At 40.8% G+C, this 23,766-nt stretch overlaps 2 protein-coding genes across 2 annotated transcripts in view; one reads left to right on the top strand and one right to left on the bottom strand.

Annotated features, from left to right (window-relative positions):
• LOC132572598 (uncharacterized protein FLJ43738-like) overlaps nucleotides 1-7,432 on the top strand; it is a 55,840-nt gene extending 48,408 nt beyond the window's left edge. Inside the window, exons 7-12 of the mRNA XM_060239846.1 lie at nucleotides 50-262; nucleotides 2,042-2,186; nucleotides 3,080-3,252; nucleotides 3,570-3,733; nucleotides 4,407-4,507; nucleotides 7,250-7,432. Coding sequence (XP_060095829.1) covers nucleotides 50-262; nucleotides 2,042-2,186; nucleotides 3,080-3,252; nucleotides 3,570-3,733; nucleotides 4,407-4,507; nucleotides 7,250-7,284 — 831 coding nt within the window. The 3' untranslated portion in view covers nucleotides 7,285-7,432. The remainder of the gene's footprint in view (nucleotides 1-49; nucleotides 263-2,041; nucleotides 2,187-3,079; nucleotides 3,253-3,569; nucleotides 3,734-4,406; nucleotides 4,508-7,249) is intronic.
• The window catches only part of ACAD9 (acyl-CoA dehydrogenase family member 9), a 38,056-nt gene continuing 18,748 nt past the window's right edge, over nucleotides 4,459-23,766 (bottom strand). Inside the window, exons 11-18 of the mRNA XM_060239847.1 lie at nucleotides 23,452-23,571; nucleotides 18,612-18,740; nucleotides 11,884-11,963; nucleotides 10,919-11,045; nucleotides 8,513-8,590; nucleotides 7,879-8,007; nucleotides 6,975-7,047; nucleotides 4,459-5,473 (exon numbers count right to left, since the gene is read on the bottom strand). Of these exons, the coding sequence (XP_060095830.1) occupies nucleotides 5,373-5,473; nucleotides 6,975-7,047; nucleotides 7,879-8,007; nucleotides 8,513-8,590; nucleotides 10,919-11,045; nucleotides 11,884-11,963; nucleotides 18,612-18,740; nucleotides 23,452-23,571 (837 nt within the window). The 3' untranslated portion in view covers nucleotides 4,459-5,372. The remainder of the gene's footprint in view (nucleotides 5,474-6,974; nucleotides 7,048-7,878; nucleotides 8,008-8,512; nucleotides 8,591-10,918; nucleotides 11,046-11,883; nucleotides 11,964-18,611; nucleotides 18,741-23,451; nucleotides 23,572-23,766) is intronic.

The following is a 23,766-nucleotide window of genomic DNA, read 5'->3' as shown; positions in this document are numbered from 1 at the left end:
AAGGGGATAAGAACTCACACTCATACTTAATACTGATTATCTTCCTTAGGAACCAGGAAAAAGGTATGCTTATTCTGACAAATATATCTCTGGCATGTTTGACCCAGTGGATGAAGTCAGTGCACGAAAGGAATCCATTCACTTTTCAAAGAAGAAGTGGCTGACAACACAAGGGTTTGTGTTTCCTGGCTTTAAGAGCAGTTTTGAATCCAACATGCATCGTCATATGCCTGATGAGGCACGATTAGCGGAGCTAAGAGAGGTAACTATGAGTTTTAAATTTCAACATCCTTGTTTGCTATGTCTTAATCTATTCAGAGTAATCTTTAAATTACTTAATCTATTCAGAGTAATCTTTAAATTACTGTCCAGTGATTATTATACTGAATGCACCTATCTAAATGTGCCTGCCTCCCCAACTCCAAGCCCCATATCCTTTCCTACTCCAGTTCATGGTGGTGGTAGAGCCAGTCAAGAAATCAGACTTGAAAATTATTTTAATTAAACAGATTCAATGGAAATACTTAAATACTGTATGCTGGCATGTAAAGTTACTTTGGAAGATACTAGACCATAAATACAAATAATGGCCTGTATCCAACCATCCACACAGGAATGGAGAGGAACCTGGGAAAACTTCATGTGCCTTCTCCGTACAAGTTAGATTCATACTTCCCCCACTAAATGCATTCTCTCAACTTTAAGAATACATAGCCTGAGTGCTGTAGTGGGTTAGGATATGGGAGACTAAAATTTGAATCCCCACTCTGTCATGGAAGCTTGCTGAGCCTGCTTAGGCCAGTCATACGCATGTAACCTGACCTACCTATCTAAATGTGCCTATTTTTCTGAAGATAAAATGGAGATGCAAGCCACTTTGGGTTCCCACTGGGGAGAAAGTGAGGCGTGAGTTAAGCAAGTAAAAGCATGAGGATGGTTGCAGTGTTTTAATATTATATAGCAATGTATATCTGCCAGGATCTCTGAATTCTCAGCTTTCAGGGGAGAGCCATATGTTTGCACCACAAAAGGGTCTAGAAACTGACCCTCATATGTGCAGAACCACTCTTCCTCCTATGTCCTACCATGGGACTGCTTCCATCATCTGAGCAGGGCCTTCTGCAGATGCCATCCTGCAAATGGGCAAGATGAAAAACTGTTCATACACGTGCCTTCTCTGTTGCGGCCCCCACCGTTGAATGAAGAATCCCACACCTTTGGCTTTTGGCAAACAATGTAAAATGGAAGCACTGAAGAGGGCATTTTTATAAAGGAATAGGGCTGTGTGATAACAAAAGGATTCAGAAAAAATTTCAATAAAAGGAATGGGTCTGTAGAATATAGTACTACTATTATCTTTTGCTGTATATTTTTATTTTGCTTGCACTGCATTGTATTTTTGCTTATGTAATAATTTGTTGCACTATTAACATGTCTCATTTAATATTTACATCTTGTTTCAGATTTCTGTAATCTTAGTTGTATTTAGTTTAGGTGTTTTCTTATCCTATTGGGTTTTTTTGCAGGTGTCTTATGGTGGCCCTGTAGAGTTTTTGGGGCAAGAGATGAACAGAGGTAGCTTGCCATTGCCTGCCTCTGCATAGCAACCCTGGACTTCTTTGGTGGTTCCCTATCCAAGTATTAACCGGGGCTGACCACACGTAACCTCTGAAGTCTGACAAGATTAGGCTAGCCTCAGGTATCCAGGTCAGGGCCCTGTTGATGGATTACATATAAATCACTGTAATCCCAGAGATTGTACTGATTTACATTATGTAATTCACCTTTTGTCTCAGTGAGAAAGGGAGACCATAAATTACATATATATATCTGCATGGTGTTTTTCACTGCCCTTCAGAAAATTTGCTAAAACTTAACTTACTATATAAAGATACTTGGATCATCAAAACAAATAATGCTACAAAATGCTTTCAAGGATCTGTGTGTGTGCGCGCACACACACACACGTGTTAGTTTTAGCGAATTTTCTGAAGGGCAGTAAAGTAGAAATACTTTCTGAAAGGCTGTTGTTTTCATTCAGAAATGGGAGGAGAACATTCTTCACAGAAGCATTTTGAAGCCAGTGCTGGATCGTGACAGATGGACTTGGGACAAACGTCAAATTGATTTTGACCTTTTCACAAAGCCTCCATGTTCCCTTGTGGACCTTGACACCTGTGTTGTTGGTAATTGCTGCCTTCTATACACTTTTCCTATGGGATGTTAGATACTCAACAAGCAGCCTGTTCCTAAAACTGTAAATCAGGTATAAAAATAAGACAGTATCCAGTATGCTAGGATCCAGAGAGGTGCGACAGATATACCCAGGGGCTTGGGTATTCTCCATGGGATTTTCCTTGAACAGTAGACCTTCATACTCCATGCCATAATAATAATTTTTTTAAAAAAAATGGTCTTGGTATCAAAAGTGATTTATGAGGGGACTGCTGCAGTATATATGGGACCCCAGTCATTGTTGGAGATTATCCCTAGGAGCAGGTGTGATGCATACAGGCAACCATTGTATAGTAAAACCTTTAAATATTAGAGCAGTACCATGGGAGCAGTGCTTAGAAAAGAGGCTCCCATATTTCTGCTGCCATGCATAAAGGTTACTTTCATTGTTGTTAAATCCCAATATAATAAAATTTGGGGGAGGGGCAGGAAATAGCAACATCATGATTGTCTGATGCACATATTCAGATAGAATAATGTACACTTATAGCAGGCCTATAGTTTTGTAAACATGCCACCTCTTTGTGTGCATTAGTTGGGTATATCAGTATGATTTATGGCTTTGGTAAGGAGTTAAAGCTAACTAAAACTTAGGGAGCTATAAACTCAGGAACAGCAGCACTGGTCAAAGCCATCTATGCTGTCCTCTTTAGTAATCCCTTACACCACTGTTGGCCCCATTCTTGAAGGTTTATATATAGACAATCTCAGAGGTTCATGGACAAAAGTTTTCATTTCATTCATAAATAGGAGTACTGTTTGTTACCAGAAAGTTACTTTGTGCTTAAAACCTGTTTCATAATTCTGTGCATCATTTTTCAATGGATGCATTTGTGAACAAAAGAGCCTCAAAAGGATGCACGTTGCAACACAGCATTCAAAGTGCACAGGTGCGCTCCAGCAACAGAACTCATCTCCAGTGGACCAAAAGCCAGTTGCCAGCTAGCGCGCTTCCAAGGCCTCCTCAAGGATAAACCAGTGAAATTGGCCTTGAAGAGCCATGGCAGAAGTATACAGGTAAAATCTTCTCCTTCGGGAGTTCGGGCTTTGAACTTCTAACTGAGCAGTTGTTCCTGAGGTCATTATGATTTAATGTTTGCAAAACATGGAACACTGTTTACTCATTAACTTTCAGTCAGAATTCTAAACTAGCACACTGCAAACTAAAGAACAGATAGTTTTGTATTTGCATTTGGACAAAACAATGACACAAGGCAGAATCCATTCATGTAAATTTACTGGCCTGTGATTATGAACCAAAGAAAAATGTACTCAGTTTAAAAAGGTTTAGTACCTGTGTTAACACAAGAAACCAAATGCTTCTGTTTCATCAGGATATACCAGCTGTGGGAAGTATAGAGAGGGCAGAGAGTGACATCTGCAGAGGATTCATCCCAGGCAGTGATGATTTTCACAGCTTGAAATGGAGTAGAAATGTAATTCCCTGCCATGACAGGGAATATAGAATGTTTAAAACTTTGAAAGGAGCAGACTTTAGGTAAGTCACACAGCTATTCTACAATATTCAGGGCTGGCAAGAGGCTTTATAAATTAGAATATGTATATCTGCCTAGCGTTGTGAATGGTTCCTTCCCAACCAACTCCCGGTTAGAATTAGTCATGGGAATTTAAGAGCAGACTTCGAAGCATGGTCACTTTGGTGTGAAAAAGATGTTTGAGACACGTTAGGCTGGCTACCCTTGTTATGGCTCAGATGTTGTGCTATGGTCAGTTAGCGTTCAGCATAAATAATGAGAAACAGCTGCTGAGGAGTCCATCCCAATCTTTGTCTTCTCTGCATTATCTAGAGCAAATAATGCACTTTGCTCCACCTGTAATACTGAATAACATGACAGGACAGTTGCAATAACCTGTTTAAATTAAGTACACGTTACTTTGGGATGGCAAGACCAGGAAATCCTGCTTTGAGCTGTTAAAAAGAACTCTTGTTAAAGCAAGGCTTTGTCTTGCTCGCTAATGGAAAACAATAGCTAGCTGGGGAGACTTCTCTTTGTGTATATGTATGTGTAGCTGAGCAGCTTCAAGATACAGCTCTTCTTAAGGTATTGTCAGGATTTCAACAAGAAATCAGCTCATGAATATTCATCTTCATAAACTCTCGTTTTTATGCAGTGGTTATTTGCAGTTTTCGAGTCTTTTCTGTTTTCCAGATTGAGCTGTCATAGCCATTCATTTGAATGCAAGAGAAAACCTCCACAGAGATGGCTTTTGAAGAATAAAATACCAACATCAGGTGACAAGCAGGATGAAGGTAAATTTGGGTAGTACAGTCTGTGATACTGCATGCACAACATTCATATGTCATCTGTGCCTTCATTTAAAAGCTTAGATTGTTATCTGACAGGCACAGAGAAACCTCCAAAAATACATAACTTGTGAAGACTGACATTAAGAAAACACTTCAGGCACCATGACATTGCTGTAGAGACACTGTTGCTGCCATTCCCCTATGTAGGTCAAGAAGTTTTGGGAGAGCTTTACACAGACAATATTTGCTAGGAACCAGTAAACAAAAACAGATCTAGTTTCTAGAGAAGGCAACTTTTTTCTTTATTGTTACTGTGTTTTAATCCTCAATAATTATTCTTAGCTTAGAAACAGCAAGTTTTCATAAGAACCTTATACTCTCATAGGGATTAACTTGGAATTCTGAATATTTTCCAACATTAGAGAAATCACAAATTCCTAGGCATTGTTTATCTATCCCGCCCCAAGAAAATATACAGAATGATGAAGTCACATCTCCATAGGAGATGCATGAGGCACCTGTTAGGATAAGAAGGGCTTGTCTGAAATTGAAGCAACTAGATAGAATGGAGATGACTAGATAAATAGCATTAGAAAGTTTCTAAAATGAAACAAAGAAACAGATACTCCTTTCCCCATCCTATTATCTGGTTCTTATATTGGGATTTTCACTTGGGCTCAAGCATATAAACAACATTATTTATAAAAGTCACACTACAACTCATGAAAACATTCTTGGTATGCAGTGTCTCAGTTGTTCATTCTGCCTCTTGACCAAGAGCAATATAAGGACCTGGCACTGAATACTATGAGGTATTTGGCCTTATGTAGCATTACTTCAGACTACAATCCTGTCATCATTTCCACCTTCAGAATGTTCTTTCAAGTGGGTGAGAACAGATATAGGATCTCTTTTCCAGCACCTGCTTTGCCACTTTTTTAATGCTGTCATCCATGTTTTCAGGAGCATCTACAGATAATAGAAACATAATTAGCAGTTTGTTTAGAGCCAATGATGAGAGAACAAATTTTTTAAAATCCAAATCTATAAACACAAGCTGTTCAGCTGATACTAGCATCTGCCACATTAGCACTAATTATGGGAATGGGCAACACGCTAAAGCTTTGTTTTGGAAGCCAGATTCTTAATGGATACCAGAATCCCCTTGTGCTCGAAACGAAACAAACACTGGACTTCTCATAATACCGACAGAATGAAGTTATTCTTGTACAAGTTCCTCCACCCAATCTCTTCCAGATAGGGCTATGCTAGTTAGCTTTACTTGGTCTGTGTACAGGGAGAAGCCCCCTCAGTTCCAGGACATTGCACAGTGAATGGAATTCCAAATACAATTTTTAAAAAAATGCTTGAAGAACCACAACCTCATGGTAGCAGAACACATCTCTGTACAGAGACAGGAGAATGAGAGAGTGGGAGAGTTCTCAAATGATATTAATTGAACATGGTTCAAGTGGGAGCCCATTCCCCCAATCCTTCCTAAAAGAGCCAGTAGGATGCTCTGTGTTCACTGAAGAGAACAAACTTATGATAAACCTGGCATTCCTTTTTTTTTCTCCATGTAGAAGTGTATACTTGTATGGGAACAAATTGAATTAATCCTAGAGTGGTTATGTCTTTCTGTTTAATCAGTCTACTGTATGCCCACTTCCCAGAGGCTGCTTTTACAAAGTTGAAGGAACTCAATTGACAATTGCCAAAAATGGATAGTCTCCACCAGAACTTTGGGGCCCAGAATAGATGATGTGGCACTGATTTTTTTTTTCTTTTTTGCAGGGGACACTAACATCTCACATGCTAGCGTGACACAATCCTGAATCCATATGTTTTAGTGGTTTAACTGTATTGACATGATGTTGTAAGCTGCCCTGAGTCCGCTTGCAGAGAGGGTGGGATATAAGTTGAACGTAATAATAATATAGTGGTGGCTTTAGAACTTTTCTTCCTATAGCAGACAGGACAAGGTATGCCCTTGGGGGTGTGCTCCAGATGGGAACAGGGAGACAGCAAGATAAACTTCGGGAAGAAAAATGATCCATTCTTCATATTGCCCTGTCTCATAAAACAGGCACAGTTCCCCTCTCACAGAGATCTCTTCCCTGCTAGAAGTATAATGAGCGGGACGTCTTGTCATGTGTTGACCAAGTAAAGCTAATTAGTATAGCAGCAGGGGTTTTTTTGAGCAGGAATGCAGTTCCAGCTGGCTTGGTGTCAGGGTGTGTGGCCTAATATGCAAATGAGTTCCTGCTGGGCATTTTCTACCAAAAAAGCCCTGCACAGCAGTATGGCTGAAACAAATGTAGTAGTAGTGGTCGTCTGCACAATGATGCCTTCTTCCACTGAGGACAAGGGAACATTGGCATTAACACTGAATGCCTGCTGGTTGTTCTACTTAACCTTTTTAGTTAGTTACCAACTTTAAATATTGGCAGTTGGCAACATTGTTACTTACTTTTCTCTAACTCTGCCATTGCATAATTATTCTGGAAACCAGCTTCAGTGCAAAAAATATTTGCAAGTAGCACCTAGAAAGCAAGTTGATCATTAATGGCTTGAATATTACTTTATTAAAATGAGACTCATTGTAAATATTATCTGTTCATAATCAGGGCATGCAAATCAAGAACCAGAGAACTTGTAAGCTCTACCCATTCGGTGTCTGTCCTTGATAAAGGTTGGTATATGTGCCTAGTAAACAGAAATTAACCATATCTCTTTTATACACAGATTTTGTTGCCCCCACAACAGTGAGTGAAGTTTGACAAGAGAGGCTGAACTGATTTTGGGCCCTTCAGCACAGTTAGAATCCAATTATACCATGTTACTTAATGACTGCAAACTTCATGAAGAGGCCCTCCATAATTTACACTTACTTATCAGCAATTTTATGGTGTAAGACCAAACTCTGAGCAACTTTATGGCAGTATCCAGGTGTTAATGGATCTAGGTTCTGCTAGGAGAACATAAAGCTGCAGCCTGAATGCTCCCAAGTGAGGCCTGATTGTAGTAGATCTCCTTGGGTTAGTTTCATAGTATTGGGTACTAAGTGCACACTCTCTTTGGATTATGGGCACCATTTAAACAATTCATGTCCCAATTACCTTTTGAAATAACAGTGATCTGCTAATGTGAAATAACAGAATCTGTAATAGGATGCTTCTCCAACAGAATACATGCTATATTTTTAAAAGTGTACAAATGCAACTATCTGGCTGATGTCAAAAATAAAAAAAATATTCCAGAGCCCGCAAAAAAGAATTCTGAATTTCTCCACATCTACTTAATACACTGTCATTCATACTGAAAGGTTTGACTGCCACATTAGTTACTGTCAGAGAAACCACAGGTGCACTCACCTCGTGATCATGATTCCGCAAACCAATACTGATGGATCGGCTAGCTCTGGAAATAACAGCTGTCATTGCATACAGATTAATGAGGATGTCTGCCACTCTCTTCAGAATCAGCTGTTCATCCACAATAGTCTGGCACCAAATAAAACAAAGAAAATGAGCACTCGAATAGTTTAGTCAGTCATTATTCTGAACTGCTGAAGTGCCTGAAGAAGCAGGTTTCAAAAGATCAAATCTTTTTTGTCTGTATTCATATATCCAATGAGCAAAAATGGTTGTATTATTTCATTTACATGGTACTAGAGGCTGCTCTACCAGATTATTGAATAAATGTAGAATGATTTTCTCTTCTTTCTGGCATTTGATCTTTATGCGTGTGTGTGTTTTATGGAGCCCTGGACCTTGAAAGGTTATTTATTGGACTAAAAGAGAGTTTTTCAAGCATGCACATTATAGCTTTGGTTATAGTAAAACGAAAATGGAATTCATTTTTGAAGTACATGTCAGAAGGGCAGCCATGTTAGTTGTGACACTTTTAAGAAGACTTAAGTTCAGCTGAAGTTTTCATGATTCAGACCTCACTTCTTCAGCAGCAGGAAATATCTGGGTAGGTTCCCTCTCAGAAAACCCTGGTTACCTTGCCAAACCTTCTTAGCAAGCCTTCTACTGTCACTCCAAAATAGTACACATTCTGTTCAAGTTTGCTGGCACTTGCCTGCAAAAGAAAACAAAAGTAATCCTCAGCATGTTTGAATCCTCAAATATTCCCTGAACCCTTATTGACTGCACGACAAAATCACAAGGTGGGGAGAACCTGGTAGTAGTTGGGAGTTGGATTTGACTGGCGGGGGGGGGGGGTGTCTTCCTGTTGTTCCCTAGTTTAGGGAGCTGCATACAGTGTTACCAAAACATTTGACTAGGTTATTTCTATGCACCAGACCACAGTGGAGATGACCACTTAGCATTCTGTTTGATCCGTATTATGCTTCATAGCAAATTTCTATAAACATGTTTTTCTTTTAAAATGGGTGAGGAAGAAAACAGAACAGTAACCAAATGTCAACTTTATTTTATTTATACCCCACCTCTCTCCCCACTGGGATCCAAAGCAGCTTACATCTCTCTCCTGTCTCCTATTATCTTCACAACAACCCTGTGAGATAGTGTGAGAGGTTGAGTGTGACTTCAATAGTCTTGCCATGGATGTCCCCTGCATCCCACCTCCAAACTGGCCTAGAAGTCTTCAGCACCACCACCAACAGCTCAGGCAGGGAGTCAGATGAGCAGCAAGCTGGGTGGTACATCAATAAAACTCCAATTGTGTCTCAAATTCCCAGCATTAGATACAGATTCTCAAAAATGGCAGTCCCAGACGAGATCAAGCCAGGCAGAAAGAATCTTAATAGACTCCAGCAACAACTCCTCCGTGTCTGCCAGGCCCATGGTGATGCATCACTTAGTATCCCGGGAAGCACAGTTGGAAGAGGTTAACTCCTCTCCCTCCCCCCGTCACGTCTCAATGATACATGCCAGGTTAGCCCTCTCTTCCAGAATTAAGTCCTGGATGCAGGGCCGGCCCTAGGGTGGTGCCTGGGGCACCTAGGATGGTGCCCCAGGCAGATTCCCTGCCCGCCACCCCCCTCTGTGGCACCATACCCTGCCACCTTCATGGTGCCACACCCCTCTGCCTCCCACCCGTGGTGTCTCCTCCTTCCTTCACCATTTCAATGCATGGGAAGGGGCGGTGGAGCACCGCACTCCCTGAGCTCTTTAAAAGCCCCCCCACCAATCAGTTGATCGGCGGGTAAAAGGGCGCCAGAGGTTCATGGCTCTATTCTGGTCCTCCGGCATGATCATGATCAGTGCAGGGTTGATGGGGCAGCAGCAGCAAGAAGGATGAAAGAGCGGCTGCCGCCGCCTCCCCCCCCTTCCTTTCCCCGCGATCCAGGAAGGAAGGGGGAAGGAGGCAGTGGCCTAATTTGCCTAGTGGGTGGGCTGGCCCTGCCTGGATGGCTGCTCTTTTGCCTGTAATTGATGGCACATTTAAATCATGTTGTTATAGTCCAAGTAGGATGTTGATATGTAGCTGGATGAAGAACCAGAAGGGATAGCAGTCTGCAAATGTCTGAGGCTCCTTCCTCTCACCTGTTGTTCTTCCACCACTGTATTTCCCCTTTCCCCACACCCTATTCATTCTGGCACCATCCCCTGGTCCATTCTGCTCCCCCAAACACATTCCCTGCCAGCAGGTGACACAAAGACAAAAACCCACACATCAGCACCACAGTCCAAATGCCAGCTCTCAATGAACAGGTCAAAAAAGTATCGGTGTCAGAGCTGGAGAAAAAATCTCAAGGTTGCTGTTGATCTTCCCACAAATCAAACCTTGTGCTATCAGTGTGAATGATACAGTTCAGAGTAGCTGAAGCAGATAGTGGGAAGTGTGCCAAATGGCGTAACAACCTAAATGGCACAGTGCTCATGGGATCAGTCAGGACTTTCTCTGAAGACATGAGACAAAAACATGCACTCTTAAGCAGTAGTTAGGGAAATCAAAAGACTAATGTAAGACATTTTGTCATTTCATACCCAGTGCTGTGCTCTGATCTTAGGCTCAGCGTTCTTCTTGGAAAAAAGGAAGAGAACTGGACCAAAAAAACAAAATCAAAAAATTTTAAGAGTTAAAATTTTAAAAATTACTGGGCGATGCTTTGGATTGAAGAAAAACCTCTCCAGTTGTCACACCATCAAGACTATAAAGATTGGCTTTAGTTTCATGAATAAAATCCCAAGGATACAGCAGCCATTTCTACCATGTGACAGTGGATGAGGTATACAACCTGTGGAGGAATGCAGATGTACATGCAGGGGAGCTACACAGTGTGCAACAGTCTAGCTCACACTAGCATTTGTCAACCCAAGTTATGTATCTATATACATGATCTCATGGAGGAATTTGAAACTGAATTGGCACTAAAAATCAAAACCCCAGTATTCTGAGAAATGTTGTTTTGGAAAATAAACACCTGAATGCATTACTTACTTCGAGACTGGGATGTACTACTCCATCTTTCCCAACAAGCCCTAAATCCACTTTTCGGCCAATGCTGTCATGGATCCTGCTCATAAACATTCCCAATGCCATGCCCACATTTCCCTTCTTGATTTCCCTGTGGGATTAAAAAAAATGTATACAGGTTAATTGAACCTTAAGACAATTTCTCCATAATTAATCTGTCTCTTCTACAAATAGTAAATTTGTATAATTTAATGGCAAAAACTACCCACCCCCAAATTTTCCAACTTTATTCCAAATACTTTCATTTGTACAAAATTCTCTACATCTAGAGCTTCCTATTCTTTAGATACTGATGGCAACAGTGCCTCAGTCAGAGCATCTACTGGGCAAATGTGCTTAGGGTGCCACTACTGCTTACACAGTAATAATGCACAAGAGTCCAGGTTACATCCTGATGCCTCATATTTCTGATTGGCAGTCACTCAAAAAGTAAGAACTATACTGATTTCAAAGAGGCTTGTATAGTATGCAACAAGAAAGGCACAAAGCAACTGTAATTAATTTCCCAAATGGTCCAAATATCTCTTCAGTGGTTTTTCTTAATGAAACCAAAGCAGGAAGTTTCTAGCGAACACACAATGTTGTAGCATGTTTCTTAAATTTCTATTTTAAAAGAGTTAATCCTCAGATTTAATTCTTGCCTTCTTTCTTTCCTGACCACCTTTCTTTTTGTGTTGTCTGCATTACAGTGTAGTCAGGTTCTTGAACTGTAAACCATCCTGAAATTATGCAGCAGCAGAAAAGAACTATGTAAATATACTAAGTAAGAAATCAATGAAATTCTTTATTCTGTTAAAAATGAGAGCACTTAAAGCTTAACAAAATCTTGATCCAACCTTCCCTTCTATATCAATTCCTACCTACTAATAATTTCCATTTTGCATTTAACAACTATTCATTTACAAAGTTTGCTTCTGAACTGGACATACTTGATTTTTTCGGTTAAAATTTTGCCTGCATGCTGCATTCCTGTCAAAGCTATATACATTCGCAGAATTTCATTTGTTCCCTGAAAGAGATAAGATTTTCTTTAGGCCATCTGAACATGAATTTGCTAAACAGTTATTTACATGTAGGGCATACAGCATTATTTCCCTCAAGAAGGGAATTTAAATGAATATAAGAATGAAAGCCCTTATCATCACAGAACCACAGGAGTTGTCCTATAGTTCAGACACAAAACGTTCTCATATAAAATCAATTTAATTATTTATATTGAGACAATATCAGCAAGAAACATGACGTAGAATTTCTAGGGTGAGGGACACAAATGGTACACATTTGGGAAAACCTGCTTGGGAAAGGCTGATTTTAGCTCACAGTGGCTTTTCTGGCAGACTGAATTTTCCCTGCTATTGATTACTGAAACTCATCTGAAGATGTAGATATTTTCAACATTTTCAACTGGGAAGACAAAGTGTACTATTGTTTAAGTTTTTGAAAAGCCACTGTTCTTTAGCTAAAAGGTGGAGAGAGATGGTAAAAGCCACACATACCAAGTGGCAGCTGCCTCTAGGGAGTGCAAAAGTAGGACTCTTGCAGCACTTCAAAGACTAAAAATATTTTATTCCAGCATAAGCTTTCATGGAGTAGAGCCGTGTTTGTCACACACATGTACTAGGCCCCCACTAGGCAGACATTTATATATGAAAATAGGGGGGGGGGGACAGAAAAACAAAACAGAAGAATCAAAAGGCCATGAAATGCAGGAAATACTGGACAAAATGTAATTATGCAAATCCATACATAACCAGGAAAAGTGCAGAGATCATTCATAGTAACAGAAATTGGCCACTTCTCTAGTTCTGTTAAGTAAGCACCTGTAACAGTTTGGTCACTCCAGTGCAGTAAGTTAACTATGCTTGTACCTAAGAAGAAAAACTATTTGAGAACGGGAATGCTAAGCAGGACAGCTCTAGGTGCCTTGTCATTCTAGGCAAGGTAAAATTTCACCAGGCATTCCAACACACAGGAGAAAGAGAAGGTGAAGAGGATGGGACTCTCTCTCTCTGTAAAGGAAACCTTGGCAACAAGTATATGGGAAGACAGGCTGAGGGAATATTTGATTCAGGTGACTGGGGAGAAAAGGAACATAAGAGCATAAGAGAAGCCATGTTAGATCAGGCCAATGGCCCATCCAGTCCAACACTCTGTGTCACACAGTGGCAAAAAATTTTATACACACACACACACTGTGGCTAATAGCCACTGATGGACCTCTGCTCCATATTTTTATCTAAACCCCACTTGAAGGTGGCTATGCTTGTGGCCGCCACCACCTCCTGTGGCAGTGAATTCCACATGTTAATCACCCTTTGGGTGAAGAAGTACTTCCTTTTATCCGTTTTAACCTGTCTGCTCAGCAATTTCATCGAATGCCCACGAGTTCTTGTATTGTGAGAAAGGGAGAAAAGTACTTCTTTCTCTACTTTCTCCATACTATGCATTATCTTGTAAACCTCTATCATGTCACCCCGCAGTCGACGTTTCTCCAAGCTAAAGAGTCCCAAGCGTTTCAATCTTTCTTCATAGGGAAAGTGTTCCAGCCCTTTAATCATTCTAGTTGCCCTTTTCTGGACTTTCTCCAATGCTATAATATCCTTTTTGAGGTGCGGCGACCAGAACTGCACACAGTACTCCAAATGAGACCGCACCATCGATTTACACAGGGGCATTATATGCACTGGTTAAGCCATGCACTGGAAATGTACTGGTTAAGCCATTCTAGAAAGGAAAGGTTCTCTGGATTTTTAAAACAGCTTTTGCAAATATTTGCAGGCATCCCAAAAATCTATCCAGTAGTAGAAAGTCCATGGAGATAATCCGCCTTCTGTGTGAGACTGTCCCATTTCATATTGCAAGACGGGGATCCTATAATGAAATGCTGCTTCATCAAGAATATCCAATATCAAGTTTCTGTTTGGGAGGAAGAGATTTTTGTGTGAAAGAAATCTAATCATTTGAGTCTCTAATAGAAGTTTGAAGTGGTGCAGCCCTAGACCCTGGTCTTCTGCTTCAGTACACGCTTCACCTAGAATGTTTTTGTCTCTGCCTCCATAGTGCATATGGGATACCGCTGTTTTAGAAAATGCAAGGAACACTATGCATCCTGCTGAGTCATAAATAAGGCTGAAAAACACAGCCCTTGCTTGCTTTGGCCAGCTTCACAGCTACTACTGCAAGGTCTTCGGAAGGGGCCATCTGATGTGATTTCTGACATGCTGGCTGGCAGATTCAGAATGCTAGCATACCCCAACGCAACAGTTAGCTGCAAGCAAATACACCAGAAGTATAAATCATGCATCTCTAGACAAAGATGTTACTTACCAATTTTAGACAAAGATGAAGAGTTCTGCTTTTAGCATAGGTTGTAGTACAAGAGGAACTCTTCCCACCCCCACATTTGAAACACAGGTGATTGTCAACAAACACAAACCTGGGAAATGACTTTGCATTTCATATTGAACTTCTGCACACATGTGCTGTGTTAAAAAACTGCCTCTCAAACTCAGGAATCTACAGGATTGGTGTATTGGTGTTTCTTAGTATTCTCTCATAGCTCCTCTCCACCTGCCTACACAAACATCCTATTTTCTCCTCTCAAATGTAAAAAAAGAATAATGAATGTTGGATCTACTATAAGAGGTCAAATTCACCATATTCCTTTTGTTTTTTTAAATGGAAATTCTAGGATAAAAAAACCTTTATTTTTTTAATTTTATTAATTTTAAATAGGATAAGAAAACCTTGCTTACAATTTTACTCATGATGTCCTCAAAAATGGGCACTGAAAATTAAAACTCCTGCCTTACTTAGCACATATCTGAAATCCAACCAACTACAAACAGCAGAGATGGAAAGAGAGGACCATCTTTCAAAAGATTGGGAGGGAGTGTTCCCACCTCCTGTTCATGTAGATTGGGTTGTGGCCAGAGGCACAAGTCCTTGGGATAGAACTGATGGGTAACAGCCAAAGAGCTCTTGGCTTGGGGTGTGCACTCAGTATAAACCAAGCTGAAAACATACTCAATAATACCTTATTAGTATTTATTGAACATTTTCTCAGCCAATCACCAAAACAGCTGATGATTCAACTATCTGAAAACAGCTGCCAGGAAAAACCTGAAACTATCCAGGATTTTTCAGAGCTGCTGAATAACCAGTTACAGGGCATTTAAAGTGCTTTCAGTCTATTTAAATACCTTTGTAGTGAACTCCCAGGCATTTAAATAAACTGCAGTCCCTTTAAATGCCTCTGGAGATCACTTGCCGTGACATGGCTTGGAAAAGTCATTTAAACGGACTGTGTCCCCATAAACACCAGTCAGTCAGGCAGTACCTTTATTGGCATAAACCTTTAAACGCTTGTTTCCCTCTTCCATTGGAAACAATTGGGCCCCTTGGTCCAATCTTTTTGAAACTTGAGGAGAGGCACCTATACTGCAAATCTGGTGTCTCTACCACAAAAAAACCAGCCTTCCTCAAACCCCAGATACCCCTGGATCGATTCCCCATTATAGCCTATGTCAAGGGTGTCAAACATGTGGCCCAAGGGCTGGATCAGTCACCCAGAGGGATCCTATCATGCCCACAAGTAACTAACTGTCACCTGCTTCCTTCTGCATCACAGCTTGCTTTGCCAAGCTTGCTCAATTGCACAGGAGCTACAGAGCAACGCCTCTATTTTCTCCATTGGCTGACCACTCAGACATTTCATGTTTCCCCTGGGTCTTGACCATGAGATTTCAATAATGAATGTTAATAAATCAAAAGCAGGTTTGCAACTTACAGATACACACCTTAAAAACATCTGAACAGCATACTCAAGATTGCTACAGCACAGACATTATCTCCAGATTTTGATGCAATAATTCAGAGCAAGAGGTGTGTTATCAGAAATAAAAAAAACATTGCAAGAGTGGTAATCTTTTAATCATATTTTTAAGTTTTTTTAAAAAACTTTAATTGTATTTGTCTGTGTCCTTTATAAATTTTATATCTCTGCTGCCTGGCATTACATTTCATGACACACATGGCCCGGCCTGACAAGTTCTCATTTATTTCAGATCTGGCTCTGAAATGAGTTTGACACCCCTGACTTATGGGATCCATTGACTATAATGGTCCCCATGGGGTATAATGCAGCTGAAAAAAATTCAGCAACCTTAAATGCTTCACAAATCCCAATATCATACTGATACTGGGATTCAGGAATATCAGGAAATACCAATATTTGTTGGGTTCAATATACCCAAATCCAAAAAATACTTTTTTTTTTTTACATACCCCTACTTCTGGCTCACATCCCCAGACTTTGGAGAAGCCAGTATATGAATCCAAGACCATCCCAAGATGCAGGTTGCTCTTGTGCTTCTATTTTATATTTTATTGGCTTATGTGTACAATTTCTTTTGTTGTTGTAAGACATTTTGGGGTCACATCAGAGAGAAATTTGGGGTCACATCAGGGGCAGTGTGTCTTCTAATTTCTTATTATTATTGTGTCTTCCCTCCCACATGTCACATTCTACAACAATCTAGGCATCCCACAATTCTCAGGAGTACCTATTTTGGTAGGTATAAAGGGACTCTAGTGGTTGATTGAATCTAAACAACAGTAAACAGAAAAGGTGTTTGGTATTTTTGTTTACTGTGGTCACTTACAACCCAGACTCCATGAACTACCTTTCAGCTCCAATTCCTCTTCAAGTTGGGAGCAACACAGAAGTTGTTATTTAATGATTATATTTAATAAGACTTTGAAATATTCAAACTGATGACACAGAACATCATTTTGGAAGGAACAGCTATAATGGTTTGGAAATTAATCCTTTCATCATTCACATATTCTGTTAAATCGTTCTAACAGTTCTCTGTCTGCAATTAGCTGGCAAGCAAAGGGAAAGCTCATAGTAGTTGTGCAAAGTGTGCAGCACAAGCTCTTTTTTTTCTTAAGGTACACCTCAAGAAGTCATGTAATTTATATGAAAAGCAGGCAACATAAGTGTTCTGAAACCCAGAAGTTGAAAGAACAGTCTGTCACCTGTGTAAAGTTCTAGAAGCAAAGCACCCGCATTTTAAAAGTGTTCAATTTTGAAAGATAAGAGCACTATGCTTTTAGCAGGTGTTGCTATGGCAATTAAAACTTTCAAAGGGAACAGATGGCTGAACAACTAGCTAATTAAAACTATTATATATATTGACTGGATATGCCAAGTAAAACGGATGCACTTTATGCATTAGTTTTTAATTATAAGCAATATTATGCTCAACAGCAAAAGCACTTAAGAGTATTTAGATCCAAGCTAGGGACACTGATTAGGGATGGGCTCAAACTTCATCACAAACCTAATTTCCAGAACACTGCCATTTTGTGGTTTGTTAACCAGAGGTTCACGTCTATCCCTATCCATGACCCCTCCAGGTGATTTTGGAGGTTTGTGGTGGGAAGCGGAGCAGGGGAAATGAGAAGAATAGCTGAAATGGTCTGCATACATTTCAGTGATCCCCTTCGCTCCCCCCTAGCCCACTTCAACAATTCATTTTAAATGGCTTTTGCAAGCCGTCCACAAGTGAAGCAGTGGTGAATTCACTGCTTGTACTTCACTCATGCACGGCTTGCAAAAGCCATTTAAAGGGAATGTTCCCTTTAAATAGCTTTTGCAAGATCTCCCCCCACCCCACTTTTTATTCTGCTGGCCTTGGGGAGCCACTTCCAGCAGAAAGCAGGCTAGCTAAACAGTTCGGTGAATGAAACCTGAACTACATGGCCAAACCCTGCTCAACAAAGGCTCCACACAGAACCAGCCTTCCTAGACAGCTTCTTTCAGATTTCAGTTCCAGTTACTACTGAATACAGAAATATGAAAAATTTACAGTCTACCTTCACAACTTCATAATACCACAATATTGACATCTTTCCCTTCCCCCATTTTATATTCTTCCAAAAGAAAAGCCGGAACAAAGAAGGAGCTGAGAAAACTAAACTGAGAGGGCTTTGCACTGGTTCTTCTCTCTCTCTCTCTTCTCAGAACTCTCTATTTACTGCTGCTGTTTCCTATCTTCAATCAGATCTCTTTAGTAAAGGATTAACCACATTCTGTGCAGTTTCTGCAAAAAGCTTACAAAATTCTTTCAAATCAGTTTTCATATTAGATCAGTTTAGTCCACGGGCTTCTGTATTTCTCATGCTCCTAACTCTGCTCTGCATCTATGAAGCCCACTGAGCTGGTAAACAAAACACCATTTAAACAGGGTCTCTGTTGCAACATTTATTTTTGTTCCAACAAGCAAGGCAAAATGGTTCCAAAGTGAACAGGTCAACATCGATGACTGGAGGGAAATGCACAGATGTCATTTTTTAAATATCAGGTGCACCAGTCCAAATGGTGTGCTCTGCCTCTTATGACACAGCTAGCACTAATTTACAGAGCAGCTGTTACCCTGGCATCCTATGCACAGCCAGTGAGATAGAGCTACCTTCCACCACCTAGATGTGATGGCAATCACCTCATAATAAAAGGTATCAAAACACAGGACTGTATCTGGGATGGGGGAAAGATCCAATGACACTCCAGTGGCCAGTACAGTGTCATCAACTTCTTCCCCAGCTTTATGCTAGTAACCTAAAACTGGATAACAGGAGCAATAATACTTGCCTCAAAAATTAGAAGTATCCTGCAATCCCGGAGATAGCGCTCATATGGATAATCTTTCATGTAGCCAAGGCCACCAAGGATTTGTAAAGCTTCACTGACACAAACCCATGCACTTTCAGAACTAAACACCTGCAAGTAAACAAAGCAACCCAAATTATTCTTGCAAAACTAGCTGCCATATGCTCTTTTAAACTTCAGAGTACAAGACAATTAGTTCTTTCTATCCTTGGATTCCTATGCCACATTTTAATGTGATCAAAAAATGAAGCCCAACTTGGGGCCAAGTAGAGGAAAAGGCAAATTGTGTAGACAGGGAGCAGGTATCCTCTTGCCCCAAGGAACCATCCCTGGACAGGGGGGAAGGGGGGGTCTTGGTAGTTGGTGATTCAATCCTTAGACAAATAGATAGCTGGGTGGCAAAACCGCGTACTAACCGTATGGTGACTTGCCTGCCTGGTGTGAAGGTAGTGGACATTACGCGTGTTGTAGATAGACATAGACAGTGCTGGGGAGAAGCCAGCGGTCATGGTCCCTGAGCCCGCCTTCTGGTGGGGGAGGGCGGGATATAAAAATAAAATTTGCTTTGCTTTGCTTTGCTGTTGGCACCAACGATGTGGGGAAATGCAGTCGTGAGGTCTTGGAGGAAAAATTTAGGCTGCTAGGCAGCAGACACAAGGCCAAGACCTCCAAGGTAGCCTTCTCAGAAGTGCTACCTGTTCCACATGCAGGGCAGGAGAGACAGGCACAAATTAGAAGTCTCAATGCATGGATGAGATGATGGTGTACGGAAGAAGGGTTTAAGTTTGTTAGGCACTGGGATGCTTTCTGGAACAAGCAGGAGCTGTACAAAAGAGACGGTCTCCACTTGTCCCCAGAAGAAACCAGGCTGTTGGCGCTTAAAATCAAAAAGGTGGCAGAGCAGTTTTTAAACTGAATCTTGGGGGATTAAATATCTCTGGTTCAGGAGGACTCATCTCGAAGAAATGAAGAGTTAGCTGTTACTTTTCTACCGGACAATGGATTAGAATTTTCTACTGAGATGGTGACAAAAAGGATGGACTATCTGCCAAAGTCTCAAGGCAGCAGGAGGAAGGTTGCGGGCCTAACTTGTCTGGGAAATTATAGATATTTGTATACAAATGCTAGAAGTAGTCGAGGTAAAATTGGGGAGTTGGAATGCTTAGTGTTGGAGAAAAACATAGACACTGTGGGAATTTCAGAAACTTGATGGAATGAGGAGAATCGGGGACACGGTGATTCCTGGATATAAATTATATCGGAAGGATAGGGAGGGAAGGATTGGAGGTGGGGTGGCTCTGTATGTCAGTCCAGTAAGACTGAGAAGGTCAGAGAAGTAGATTCCCTTCTTAAAATGCTCTGGGTCGAAGTAGTGGGCCCAAAAGGAAATTTAACTATAGGAGTTTGTTATCACCCACTGGATCAAAAGATAAGAGGACGATTATAATATGATGAAAGAATTAAAGATAGTGGCTAAATGTAAAAGCTGTGTCATAATAGGTGATTTTAATTACCCACAGATTGACTGGGTCAATATGTGTTCTGGTCAGGAGAAAGAGATTGAGTTTCTACACACTCTCAAATGACTGCGCTATGGAGCAGATGGTCACAGAACCTACCAGGGTGGGGCAATCCTGGATTTGGTCCTAAGTAATGCCCAGGACCTGGTGAGAGATGTAAAAGTGATTGCACCGCTTGGGAGCAGTGACCATAATGTTATTGATTTCACCATTTGCATAAATAGGGAGTTGCCCCAAAAGACCATCACAACCACGTTTAACTTTTAACGTTTAATTTAAACGTTTAACGTTTAAATTCTCTGACATGAGGAGGCATGTGAAGAGGAAAATGAAAGGTAAATAGATGACCAAGGGGTAAAAGGATTACTGAAGGAGGATAGGGAAATGGCTGAGAAGCTGAATGCATTTTTTGTCTCCGTCTTCACTGTGGAAGATGAGAAGTGTTTGCCCACTCCAGAACTGCTAATTTTGGAAGGGGTGTTGAAGGACCTGAGTCAGATTGAGGTGACGAGAGAGGAGGTCCTACAACTGATAGACAAATTAAAAACTAATAAGTCACCAGGCCCAGATGGCATACATCCAAGAGTTCTGAAAGAACTCAAAGGTGAACTTTTGGATCTCCTGACAAAATTATGTAATCTTTCATTGAAATCTGCCTCCGTTCCTGAGGACTGGAAGGTAGCAAATGTCACCCCCATCTTTAAGAAGGGTTCCAGAGGAGATCCGGGAAATTACAGGCCAGTCAGTCTGACTTCAATACAGGGAAAGTTGGTAGAAACCATTATCAAAGACAGAATGAGTAGGCACATGGATGAACACAAGTTATTGAGGAAGACTCAGCATGGGTTCTGTAAGGGAAGATCTTGCCTCACTAACCTGTTACATTTCTTTGAGGAGGTGAACAAACATGTGGACAAAGGAGACCCAATAGATGTTGTTTACCTTGAGTTCCAGAAAGCTTTTGATAAAGTTCCTCATCAAAGGCTCCTTAGTAAGCTTGAGAGTCATGGAGTAAAAGAACAAGTCCTCTTGTGGATCAAAAACTGGCTGATTAATAGAAACGGAGAGTGAGTATAAATGGGCAATTTTTGCAGTGGAAGATGGTAAGCAGTGGGGTGCCAAAGGGCTCAGTACTGGGCCCCATGCTCTTTAACTTGTTCATTATAGATTTGGAGTTGGGAATAAGCAGTGAGGTCGCTAAGTTTGCAGATGACACTACATTGTTCAGGGTCATGAGAACCAGAGAAGATTGTGAGGCACTCCAAAGGGATCTGTCGAGGCTGGGTGAGTGGCCGTCAACGTGGCAGATGAGGTTCAATGTGGCCAAGTGCAAAATAATGCACACTGGGGCCAAAAATCTTAGCTATAAGTACAAGTTGATGGGGTGTGAACTGGCAGAGACTGACCAAGAGAGGGATCTTGGGGTTGTGGTAGATAGCGCATTGAAAATGTCAAGACAGTGTGCAATTGCAATAAAAAGGCCAACGCCATGATGGGAATTATTAGGAAGGGAATTGAAAACAAATCAGCCAGCATCATAATACCCTTGTATAAATCGATGGTGTGGTCTCATTTGGAATACTGTGTATAATTCTGGTCATCGCACCTCAAAAAAGATATTATAGCATTGGAAAAAGTGCAGAAAAGGACAACTAGAATGATTAAAGGGTTGGAACACTTTCCCTATGAAGAAAGGTTAAAATGCTTGGGACTCTTTAGTTTGGAGAAACATCGACTGTGGGGTGACATGATAGAGGTTTACAAGATTATGCATGGGATAGGGAAGGTAGAGAAAGAAGTCCTTTTCTCCCTTTCTCACAATACAAGAACTTGTGGGCATTCAATGAAATTGCTTAGCAGTCGGGTTAGAACTGATGGAAGTGCTTCTTCACCCAAAGGTGGAACATGTGCAATTAACTGCCACAGGAGGTGGTGGTGACTACAAGCATAGACAGCTTCAAGAGGGGAATGGATAAGCAAATGGAGCAGAGGTCCATCAGTGGCTATTAGCCACAGCTTATCGTTGCAACTCTTTGTCTGGGGCAGTGATACTCTGTATTCTGGTGCTTGGGAGGGGCACAGTGGAAGGGCTTCTAGTCCCACTGGTGGACCTCTAGATGGCACTGGGAGTTTTTTTGGTCACTGTGTGACACAGAGTGTTAGACTAGATGGGCCATTGGCTTGATCCAACATGGCTTCTCTTATGTTCTTAAAAACAGTAAAGGACTGTATTTGAAAATATCTCTGCAATATGCCTAACAGCTGCCCAACCCAACACTACATAGCTTGCCTTTCAATGATGAGTATCCCATGCAAATATGAGGGAATAGCTCTAGCTCTGAAACAGACAATACCATAACATCATCCTGTCATCATAACATCAAGTATTTTGCTTTGAGCTTCCTTTCTTGGGATGAAAGGTTGAATATTTTAATAAATACACAAGACCACTCCTCCTATGTTCTACCATTACAGCTTCACTCACTTGTTCAAGGACTTCAGCAGGTGCAAATGGGAAAGATTAACACCCACCCATATACATGCTTAATGTGCTGTGGTCCCCACTTTGTGGAATAGCTTGACTGAAAAGTCAGGAAGGCCCCACATTCCTGTTATTCTGCAAATTATGTAAATTGGAGTAGTTCAGGAAAGGAAACGGGGCTATGATATAACAACATAGTTCAGGAAGGTGCTTTATAAAGAGAAAGAGACTGCAATCACACCACTGCATATACAACATGTCAGGTTTGCTGCATGTATTACCTTGTGGTCTTTTTATTTTCTGATGTAATGCCATTTTTCAGCATTATATTCACACTCTGTAGCATGCCTAATAGTCCATTCAGATTTTCATAATCCTACTCTTAGTCCATTGTTCATTTGATCTCTCCTCATATTGATTGTAGTGACCTACACTGTGCTCTGTGTATGGAATGCTTATCTTTGTATGAATTGCTGTCAATTTCCAGTGTGCAATCTCTTCTGAGTCTCAGGGAGAAAGGCAAACTATAGGTACAGTAAACAAATAAATTTAGTACTGATCAATGTTTGCTCTAAGATGCAGAGTCTTGCGAGCCAAAATTCTACTTTGTGAGCTACTGGTGTTAAAGTTGTGAGCTACTGGCATTAAAGTTGCGAGCTGCTGCATAAATTATTGTGCTCTGAAGTCATCCTTCCTGAGCTAAGACAAAATGTGTGAGCTGGAGGATAAAAATCCATGAGCTAGTTCACACTAACTCAGTTTAGAGGGAACACTGGTACTGATATCTGTAGCCTCATACCAATGTTTCAGAAAAATGTACCTTAACCATGGCTGCTTCAACCGAGCAATCTGGAATCCCTGGTTTGTCCATCATCCCTGCAGTCAGGTATGCCATGCTCTCCATTACATATGCTTTCCGAGCCATAAGGGCAAATTTTTCCTGGTAAAACAGCAACAATTCAATTGAACACTCATCATCAGTAAACCTTCTGGAGAGATGGCAATTGCAATTCAGAAATCGATACAGTGCAGGATGTTTAACAGTAACATACTTTCTAAACCTAAAATATTTGGTGCTTGGCACATTTTTTCCCTAAAGTTCATGAAAAAAAATCTGTAATTTATTTTATCCATG

This window comes from Heteronotia binoei, chromosome 5 (assembly GCF_032191835.1).
Source record: "Heteronotia binoei isolate CCM8104 ecotype False Entrance Well chromosome 5, APGP_CSIRO_Hbin_v1, whole genome shotgun sequence".
Taxonomy (NCBI): domain Eukaryota; kingdom Metazoa; phylum Chordata; class Lepidosauria; order Squamata; family Gekkonidae; genus Heteronotia; species Heteronotia binoei.
Note: the sequence above shows the minus strand (reverse complement) of the source record. Positions and strands in the feature narration are given on the sequence as shown.